Raw genomic sequence first — 10,750 nt, 5'->3', positions numbered from 1 at the left:
CGGGCATGCTGGGAGTTGTAGTTTTGCAAAATGTGGAGGTCCGCAGGTTGGAGATCCCTGGACTATATGGTTGTGTCCAGGAGGAGGGCGCCATCTGCTGGGCGGGGCGCAGACTCCTTGCTGACATTCTCCCCTTGTCTCCTGTAGGTTCCCTGTGGATCTGCTGTCCCGGGTTCTCCTCCTCCTCTACGCTCCCTTCGGCCTCTGCCTCTTCCTGCTGCGTCTGTTCATCGGTGCCCATGTGTTCCTGGTGAGCTGCGTCCTGCCCGACAGCGCCATCCGAAGGTCAGTCCTGGAAATGACCTCCTCTGTGCTCCTCACATGATGATGACAATGTTCTGGGGTCTTCTGTCCCTCACATGATGGTGACAATGTTCTGGGGTCTTCTGCCCCTCACATGATGATGACAATGTTCTGGGGTCTTCTGTGCCCCTCACATGATGATGACAATGTTCTGGGGTCTTCTGCTCCTCACATGATGATGACAATGTTCTGGGGTCTTCTGTGCCCCTCACATGATGATGACAATGTTCTGGGGTCTTCTCTGCTCCTCACATGATGATGACAATGTTCTGGGGTCTTCTCTGCTCCTCACATGATGATGACAATGTTCTGGGGTCTTCTCTGCTCCTCACATGATGATGACAATGTTCTGGGGTCTTCTGCCCCTCACATGATGATGACAATGTTCTGGGGTCTTCTGTGCCCCTCACATGATGATGACAATGTTCTGGGGTCTTCTGCTCCTCACATGATGACAATGTTCTGGGGTCTTCTGTGCCCCTCACATGATGATGACAATGTTCTGGGGTCTTCTGCCCCTCACATGATGACAATGTTCTGGGGTCTTCTGCCCCTCACATGATGATGACAATGTTCTGGGGTCTTCTGTGCCCCTCACATGATGATGACAATGTTCTGGGGTCTTCTGCCCCTCACATGATGATGACAATGTTCTGGGGTCTTCTGCTCCTCACATGATGATGACAATGTTCTGGGGTCTTCTGCTCCTCACATGATGGTGACAATGTTCTGGGGTCTTCTGTGCCCCTCACATGATGATGACAATGTTCTGGGGTCTTCTCTGCTCCTCACATGATGATGACAATGTTCTGGGGTCTTCTGCCCCTCATATGATGATGACAATGTTCTGGGGTCTTCTGTGCCCCTCACATGATGATGACAATGTTCTGGGGTCTTCTGTGCTCCTCACATGATGGTGACAATGTTCTGGGGTCTTCCGTGCCCCTCACATGATGATGACAATGTTCTGGGGTCTTCTCTGCTCCTCACATGATGATGACAATGTTCTGGGGTCTTCTCTGCTCCTCACATGATGATGACAATGTTCTGGGGTCTTCTGCTCCTCACATGATGATGACAATGTTCTGGGGTCTTCTGCTCCTCACATGATGATGACAATGTTCTGGGGTCTTCTGTGCTCCTCACATGATGATGACAATGTTCTGGGGTCTTCTCTGCCCCTCACATGATGATGACAATGTTCTGGGGTCTTCTGCTCCTCACATGATGATGACAATGTTCTGGGGTCTTCTGCTCCTCACATGATGATGACAATGTTCTGGGGTCTTCTCTGCTCCTCACATGATGATGACAATGTTCTGGGGTCTTCTCTGCTCCTCACATGATGATGACAATGTTCTGGGGTCTTCTGCTCCTCACATGATGATGACAATGTTCTGGGGTCTTCTCTGCCCATCACATGGTGATGACAATGTTCTGGGGTCTTCTGCTCCTCACATGATGGTGACAATGTTCTGGGGTCTTCTGTGCTCCTCACATGATGGTGACAATGTTCTGGGGTCTTCTGCCCCTCACATGATGATGACAATGTTCTGGGGTCTTCTGTGCCCCTCACATGATGATGACAATGTTCTGGGGTCTTCTGTGCTCCTCACATGATGATGACAATGTTCTGGGGTCTTCTGTGCTCCTCACATGATGATGACAATGTTCTGGGGTCTTCTGCTCCTCACATGATGATGACAATGTTCTGGGGTCTTCTGCTCCTCACATGATGATGACAATGTTCTGGGGTCTTCTGTGCTCCTCACATGATGATGACAATGTTCTGGGGTCTTCTGCTCCTCACATGATGATGACAATGTTCTGGGGTCTTCTGCTCCTCACATGATGAGGACAATGTTCTGGGGTCTTCTGCTCCTCACATGATGATGACAATGTTCTGGGGTCTTCTCTGCTCCTCACATGATGATGACAATGTTCTGGGGTCTTCTCTGCCCCTCACATGATGATGACAATGTTCTGGGGTCTTCTGCTCCTCACATGATGATGACAATGTTCTGGGGTCTTCTGCTCCTCACATGATGATGACAATGTTCTGGGGTCTTCTCTGCTCCTCACATGATGATGACAATGTTCTGGGGTCTTCTGTGCTCCTCACATGATGATGACAATGTTCTGGGGTCTTCTGTGCTCCTCACATGATGATGACAATGTTCTGGGGTCTTCTGCTCCTCACATGATGATGACAATGTTCTGGGGTCTTCTGTGCTCCTCACATGATGATGACAATGTTCTGGGGTCTTCTCTGCCCCTCACATGATGATGACAATGTTCTGGGGTCTTCTGCTCCTCACATGATGATGACAATGTTCTGGGGTCTTCTCTGCTCCTCACATGATGATGACAATGTTCTGGGGTCTTCTCTGCCCCTCACATGATGATGACAATGTTCTGGGGTCTTCTGCCCCTTTACATGATGATGACAATGTTCTGGGGTCTTCTGCCCCTCACATGATGATGACAATGTTCTGGGGTCTTCTGCTCCTCACATGATGATGACAATGTTCTGGGGTCTTCCGCTCCTCACATGATGATGACAATGTTCTGGGGTCTTCTGCCCCTCACATGATGATGACAATGTTCTGGGGTCTTCTCTGCCCATCACATGATGATGACAATGTTCTGGGGTCTTCTGCTCCTCACATGATGATGACAATGTTCTGGGGTCTTCTGCTCCTCACATGATGATGACAATGTTCTGGGGTCTTCCGCTCCTCACATGATGATGACAATGTTCTGGGGTCTTCTGCTCCTCACATGATGATGACAATATAGTAGATAAAACAAAAAGAGGCGGCGCTCAAATCCCAAAAGCGATTGAAAGTAAGAGAGGTTTGTACTCACCCGGTGTATGTGGGAGGTCACAGGACAGTGATCCCCCACTAACACCTGGAGTCCTCTTGTCACTTATATACTGAAACAATCTCCGTCATGTAGACATCCCTTCGGGAGGGCGCAGGGTGAGCCGGAATCACAGTGCCGTGGTCCATGTATGAGAAAAGAACAAATGGAAAAACCAGCGCTCGGAGGCAGTATATAACATAATAACAATCAATTCAAATTATGGTAGGTTGTCACTGAAATGGACTTACTTCACTAGGGGAGATGTGTAGGTACAGTAACCTTTCACATCATCCCCTTCCAGGAAAGTGTGACAAAAAAGCCCAGAGGTCCGTGGATGGATAGGGTGGGTTTTATTGCGACGCGTTTCGGAGGGCTTACAGAATCGCCTCCTTCCTCAGGCATATATCGAAACAAAATGATAACAGCCCCCTTAAATACATACCATGTCCGGAGTAGAGGCGTGGTAATTGGTTCTTGTGTTAATAGAAAGGTGGTTAGAGGACCTGCAGATCCGGTTCTGCAGGTCACATGTAACGGAGTCACGTGATCATAGATCACGTGATGTCAAGAGAGGAGGAAAGGCCGGAGTTCCGGCAATGTGACCCGCGACCACGTGACGAAAATCGCCACGTGATCGGGGATGACACGCCGGCCTTCCGGACATATGCGCTCCACGCTGGAGCGCTCCCACCGCGCAAGCGGAGATAGATGGAACACTCAGCGCCTGCGCACCAGGCGCACCGACGACCCGATGCGCTCAAGTGGCTCAGGTAGTGGCTCAGGTAGTGCAGAACCGGATCTGCAGGTCCTCTAACCACCTTTCTATTAACACAAGAACCAATTACCACGCCTCTACTCCGGACATGGTATGTATTTAAGGGGGCTGTTATCATTTTGTTTCGATATATGCCTGAGGAAGGAGGCGATTCTGTAAGCCCTCCGAAACGCGTCGCAATAAAACCCACCCTATCCATCCACGGACCTCTGGGCTTTTTTGTCACACTCTCCTGGAAGGGGATGATGTGAAAGGTTACTGTACCTACACATCTCCCCTAGTGAAGTAAGTCCATTTCAGTGACAACCTACCATAATTTGAATTGATTGTTATTATGTTATATACTGCCTCCGAGCGCTGGTTTTTCCATTTGTTCTTTTATGATGATGACAATGTTCTGGGGCCTTCTGCTCCTCACATGATGATGACAATGTTCTGGGGTCTTCTCTGCTCCTCACATGATGATGACAATGTTCTGGGGTCTTCTCTCCTCCTCACATGATGATGACAATGTTCTGGGGCCTTCTGCTCCTCACATGATGATGACAATGTTCTGGGGTCTTCTGTGCTCCTCACATGATGATGACAATGTTCTGGGGTCTTCTGTGCCCCTCATATGATGATGACAATGTTCTGGGGCCTTCTGCTCCTCACATGATGATGACAATGTTCTGGGGCCTTCTGCTCCTCACATGATGATGACAATGTTCTGGGGTCTTCTGTGCCCCTCACATGATGATGACAATGTTCTGGGGTCTTCTGCCCCTCACATGATGATGACAATGTTCTGGGGCCTTCTGCTCCTCACATGATGATGACAATGTTCTGGGGCCTTCTGCTCCTCACATGATGATGACAATGTTCTGGGGTCTTCTGTGCCCCTCACATGATGATGACAATGTTCTGGGGTCTTCTGCCCCTCACATGATGATGACAATGTTCTGGGGTCTTCTGCTCCTCACATGATGATGACAATGTTCTGGGGTCTTCTGTGCCCCTCACATGATGATGACAATGTTCTGGGGTCTTCTGCTCCTCACATGATGATGACAATGTTCTGGGGTCTTCTGTGCCCCTCACATGATGATGACAATGTTCTGGGGTCTTCTGCCCCTCACATGATGATGACAATGTTCTGGGGTCTTCTGCTCCTCACATGATGATGACAATGTTCTGGGGTCTTCTGCCCCTCACATGATGATGACAATGTTCTGGGGTCTTCTGCCCCTCACATGATGATGACAATGTTCTGGGGTCTTCTGCCCCTCACATAATGACAATGTTGGGGTCTTCTGCCCCTCACATGCTGTGTTTTGTTCTCAGGTTCCTTGTGCGGGTCATGACCTCTGTTCTCGGGGTCCTCATCACTCAGTCTGGAGAACAGGATCCGGCGGTGAAGATTTACGTCTCTAATCACTTGACCTCCATCGACCACAACGTCCTGGGTCTCCTGACTTCGTGCAGCTCTGTAAGTCACATGACGTGCTGGGGCCATATGGACCCCTCATATTAACCCTTGGCTCCCCCTGATCCTCTTGTGTCTCTCAGCCATCTGTGTCCTGTACTCCTGGATTTCTGTGCTGGGCTCGAGGATTCCTTGAACTTGGGGCCCCGGGGAGCCGAACCCAACTCCAGGAGTCTCTGAAGCACTATCTGTCCCAGCCGGGGAGCTCTCCGCTACTACTGTTCCCAGAGGAGGAGACCACCAATGGCCGAGCCGGCCTCCTGCACTTCAGGTACCAGACGTGTGTACAGAGCCTGGGGGAGGGTGTACCTCATATAGTGTAGGGGTCAGATACTGGATGTGTATATAGTGTAGGGATCAGATACTGGATGTGTATATAGTGTAGGGATCAGATACTGGATGTGTATATAGTGTAGGGATCAGATACTGGATGTGTATATAGTGTAGGGATCAGATACTGGATGTGTATATAGTGTAGGGATCAGATACTGGATGTGTATATAGTGTAGGGATCAGATACTGGATGTGTATATAGTGTAGGGGTCTGATACTGGATGTGTGTGTATATATATATATAGTGTAGGGTTCAGATACTGGATGTGTATATAGTGTAGGGTTCAGATACTGGATGTATATATATATATATATATACTGTAGGGTTCAGATACTAATAATTGTTATTGATTATGATCTGTCTCTCAGCTCGTGGCCGTTCTCGCTGTCGGACTCTGTGCAGCCTCTGACCCTGCGTGTGAGCCGGGCCCTGGTATCCGTGGTGAGTTGTGTAGAGATGATACAGGGGCCGCACGTCTCGTACTGTGCGCAGCATCTTGTTGGTCAGACGGTGACTTATCTCTGTCTTCCAGGCGGTGGCCGGGTCCTCCTGGTACACAGAGTTGTTCTGGACTCTCTTTTCTCTGTACACAGTTTACCATGTAAGGTAGGGACTGTTTTCCTTGTTACTGGTGTAAGTGGTGGCGGGGGCTGTGGCTGTTGGGTTTCCCTTGGGGGGGATGCTGGGTGGTTGACATGCAGTGACACCACCATTTCCCACTGTGATTACAGATGGCTGCCTCCAGCATGCCGCTCTTCCAGGGAGTCGGATGAAGACTTTGCCTCCCGTGTTGAGAAGGTAAGAGGGGGAGTTTGTAGTGGCCCGCTGATAATGGCGGTCTCCATCACTGTCCTTATCCGTTGTCTCCCTCCGCAGCTGGTGGCTCTATCGCTAGGTATCCCTGGCACAAAGCACACAGCTGCAGATAGAGCAGAACATGTGAAGCGGAGGAGGAAGAGAGAAACTTATTCCCACAATTCCCAGCCCCCGCCCACAGCGTCTCCAGCCGCAAGTCACATGGCACAACGGGTGAAGGAAGTGCTACCCCAGGTACCACTATCTGTCATCCACCAAGACCTCGGTGAGTATCTCCGGGGAGGTCACTATATGACTGGTATATGTCATTTGTATGTTGGTCACATGACCAGTGGGTGCATATATTGGTATGTTAATCACATGATCAGGACAGTACAGTGTGACATGGCGGATGGTTTTGTTGTTCTCAGCTCAGACCGGATGTGTAGACACCACAATCACAAACCTGTTAGAAGGACGAGTCCCGTATGTGCCTGAACCCCAATCACCCGCAGGAAGTGAGACCCCGGGGCGGACAACTGCACTCAGCAAGGTAACTGCCCCATGAGGGTGTTAGGGTGTGGAGGCCTGTGTGACTGACCAGGAGGAGTGATATCTGTAGTAAAAACATAAACTGCTCAAAATAATAAAGGGAACACAGTAACACCTAAACAACACACTGTAACTCCAAGTCACTGACACTTGTGTGAGATCCCACTGTCCACTCAGGAAGAACACTGATTGACAATCAATGGAACATGGAACAGACAACACGTGGAAATTATAGGCAATTAGCAAGACACCCCCAATAAAGGAGTGGTTCTGCAGGTGGTGACCACAGACCACTTCTCCGTTCCTGTGCTTCCTGGCTGATGTTTTGGTCACTTTTGAATGCTGGCGGTGCTTTCACTCTAGTGGTAGCATCAGATGGAGTCTACAACCCACACAAGTGGCTCAGGTAGTGCAGCTCATCCAGGATGGCACATCAATGCGAGCTGTGGCAAGAAGGTTTGCTGTGTCTGTCAGCGTAGTGTCCAGAGCATGGAGGCGCTACAGGAGACAGGCCAGTACATCAGGAGACGTGGAGAAGGTTGTAGGAGGGCAACAACCCTGCAGCAGGACCGCTACCTCCGCCTTTGTGCAAGGAGGAGCAGGAGGAGCACTGCCAGAGCCCTGCAAAATGACCTCCAGCAGGCCACAAATGTGCATGTGTCCACTAAAACGGTCAGAAACAGACTCCATGAGGGTGGTATGAGGGCCCGACATCCACAGGTGGGGGTTGTGCTTACAGCCCAACACCGTGCAGGACGTTTGGCATTTGCCAGAGAACATCAAGATTGGCAAATTCACCACTGGCGCCCTGTACTCTTCACAGATGAAAGCAGGTTCACACTGAGCACATGGGACAGAAGTGACAGAGTCTGGAGACACTGTGGAGAACGTTCTGCTGCCTGCAACATCCTCTGGCATGACCGGTTTGGTGGTGGGTCAGTCATGGTGTGAAGTGGTATTTCTTTGGGGGGCCGCACAGCCCTCCATGTGCTTGCCAGAGGTAGCCTGACTGCCAATAGGTACCGAGATGAGATCCTCAGACCCCTTGTGAGACCATATGCTGGTGCGGTTGGCCCTGGGTTCCTCCTAATACAAGACAATGCTAGACCTCATGTGGCTGGAGTGTGTCAGCAGTTCCTACAAGAGGAAGGCATTGATGCTATGGACTGGCCGCCCGTTCCCCTGAATCCGATTGAGCACATCTGGGACGTCTCGCTCCATCCACCACAGACTGTCCAGGAGTTGGCGGATGCTTTAGTCCAGGTGTGGGAGGACATCCCTCAGGAGACCATCCTCCACCTCATCAGGACCATGCCCAGGTGTTGTAGGGAGGTCATACGGGCACGTGGAGGCCACACACACTACTGAGCCTCATTGGGACTTGTATTAAGGACATTACATAAAGTTGGATCAGCCTGTAGTGGGGTTTTCCTCTGTGATTTTGAGTGTGATCCATATCCAGACCTCCATGGGTTAATACATTTCATTTCCATTGATAATTTTTGTTGTCAGAACATTCAACTATGTAAAGACGAAAGGATTTCATACGATTAGTTCATTCAGATCTAGGATGTGTTATCTTAGTGCTCCCTTTATTTTTTTGAGCAGTGTATTAATGTCCTCATATATGGTCTCCATCCCGGCTCCTCGTCTCATTCCTGGTCTCCATCCCGGCTCCTCGTCTCATTCCTGGTCTCCATCCCGGCTCCTCGTCTCATTCCTGGTCTCCTATCCCGGCTCCTCGTCTCATTCCTGGTCCCTATCCCGGCTCCTCGTCTCATTCCTGGTCCCTATCCCGGCTCCTCGTCTCATTCCTGGTCCCTATCCCTGCTCCTCGTCTCATTCCTGGTCCCTATCCCGGCTCCTCTTCTCATTCCTGGTCTCCATCCCGGCTCCTCTTCTCATTCCTGGTCTCCATCCCGGCTCCTCGTCTCATTCCTGGTCTCCATCCCGGCTCCTCGTCTCATTCCTGGTCTCCTATCCCGGCTCCTCTTCTCATTCCTGGTCCCTATCCCGGCTCCTCGTCTCATTCCTGGTCCCTATCCCGGCTCCTCGTCTCATTCCTGGTCTCCATCCCGACTCCTCGTCTCATTCCTAGTCCCTATCCCGGCTCCTCGTCTCATTCCTGGTCTCCATCCCGGCTCCTCGTCTCATTCCTGGTCCCTATCCCGGCTCCTCGTCTCATTCCTGGTCTCCTATCCCGGCTCCTCGTTTCATTCCTGGTCTCCATCCCGGCTCCTCGTCTCATTCCTGGTCCCTATCCCGGCTCCTCGTCTCATTCCTGGTCCCTATCCCTGCTCCTCGTCTCATTCCTGGTATCTATCCCGACTCCTCGTCTCATTCCTGGTCCCTATCCCGGCTCCTCGTCTCATTCCTGGTCTCCTATCCCGGCTCCTCGTCTCATTCCTGGTCCCTATCCCGGCTCCTCGTCTCATTCCTGGTCTCCATCCCGGCTCCTCGTCTCATTCCTGGTCCCTATCCCGGCTCCTCGTCTCATTCCTGGTCTCCATCCCGGCTCCTCGTCTCATTCCTGGTCTCCTATCCCGGCTCCTCGTCTCATTCCTGGTCTCCATCCCGGCTCCTCGTCTCATTCCTGGTCTCCTATCCCGGCTCCTCGTCTCATTCCTGGTCTCCATCCCTGCTCCTCGTCTCATTCCTGGTCTCCATCCCGGCTCCTCGTCTCATTCCTGGTCCCTATCCCGGCTCCACGTCTCATTCCTGGTCTCCATCCCGGCTCCTCGTCTCATTCCTGGTCCCTATCCCGGCTCCTCATCTCAGTCCCGCTCTTTCCCGGTCCATCGCTTGGTTCCCAATACTATGGAGTGAGGATGAGGAGGACTTTGTGATGGGGACTAGGAATATGTTTAGTTGCACATTACTCTACCTTCTCTCTTTTTTACTTCTTCACAGCCGATACCGAAGGGTTTTGCCCGTAGACCGGAGGACAGACACTTATCGCTGCAGGAGCGGAAGGAGATGCTGTATGACTATGCCCGGAGGTGGGTGAGGTTACTGGGGTTCATCATGGTTTCCTTCTATCAGAGCCGCCTCCTCATCGCTGACTCTTTTGTGTCTTGCAGGAGATATCTGAAGAAGTTCGGAGGCGTCACTACAGCCAAGGAGAAGAATGAATGATGGTAACGGAGAGAAAAGAGCGGGGGCTGGGGTCAGAGGTCGGGGGGAACCAGCATCTAGTACTATGGACCCTGCACCTGCAGTCACATGTGGGGTATCTAAGCCCTGGGACCTAGCACTGGTGGTCACATCTGGAGTACCTAGTCCTGGGGACCTTGTTCTGTCCGATGTGGGGTAACTAGTATTAGGGACCCTACCCTGACGTGATGATGATGATGATGGGTGCTGTAGTGCACATGTCCCACTGCTGTGAACGAATTATTGTAAATACTTTGCAGGATAATTTTTTAAGAAATAAAATGTAATTATGATTCTCGTCTGGTGTGTGAGAAGGTTCTGCCCACCCCGGACCACCGAAACCTTCCTGCCCACCTCAGGACCACTGCTGCTGTCTACGCTCACCTCTGCTCCCTCTTCTCTGGACCTACCTTCTTTCCTCTAGACCAGTGGTCTCCAACCTGCGGACCTCCAGATGTTGCAAAACTACAACTCCCAGCATGCCCGGACAGCCGTTGGCTGTCCG

The 10,750-nt window shown here is 51.1% G+C and overlaps 1 protein-coding gene across 1 annotated transcript in view; it reads left to right on the top strand.

Moving 5' to 3' along the window:
- AUP1 (AUP1 lipid droplet regulating VLDL assembly factor) overlaps positions 1-10,538 on the top strand; it is a 17,577-nt gene extending 7,039 nt beyond the window's left edge. Inside the window, exons 3-12 of the mRNA XM_056539955.1 lie at positions 148-285; positions 5,270-5,414; positions 5,495-5,682; positions 6,114-6,186; positions 6,278-6,351; positions 6,477-6,543; positions 6,622-6,826; positions 6,972-7,093; positions 10,003-10,091; positions 10,173-10,538. Coding sequence (XP_056395930.1) covers positions 148-285; positions 5,270-5,414; positions 5,495-5,682; positions 6,114-6,186; positions 6,278-6,351; positions 6,477-6,543; positions 6,622-6,826; positions 6,972-7,093; positions 10,003-10,091; positions 10,173-10,227 — 1,156 coding nt within the window. The 3' untranslated portion in view covers positions 10,228-10,538. The remainder of the gene's footprint in view (positions 1-147; positions 286-5,269; positions 5,415-5,494; positions 5,683-6,113; positions 6,187-6,277; positions 6,352-6,476; positions 6,544-6,621; positions 6,827-6,971; positions 7,094-10,002; positions 10,092-10,172) is intronic.
- The last annotated feature ends 212 nt before the right edge of the window (positions 10,539-10,750 follow it).

This window comes from Hyla sarda, chromosome 1, assembly GCF_029499605.1.
Source record: "Hyla sarda isolate aHylSar1 chromosome 1, aHylSar1.hap1, whole genome shotgun sequence".
Lineage (NCBI taxonomy): Eukaryota > Metazoa > Chordata > Amphibia > Anura > Hylidae > Hyla > Hyla sarda.
Note: the sequence above shows the minus strand (reverse complement) of the source record. Positions and strands in the feature narration are given on the sequence as shown.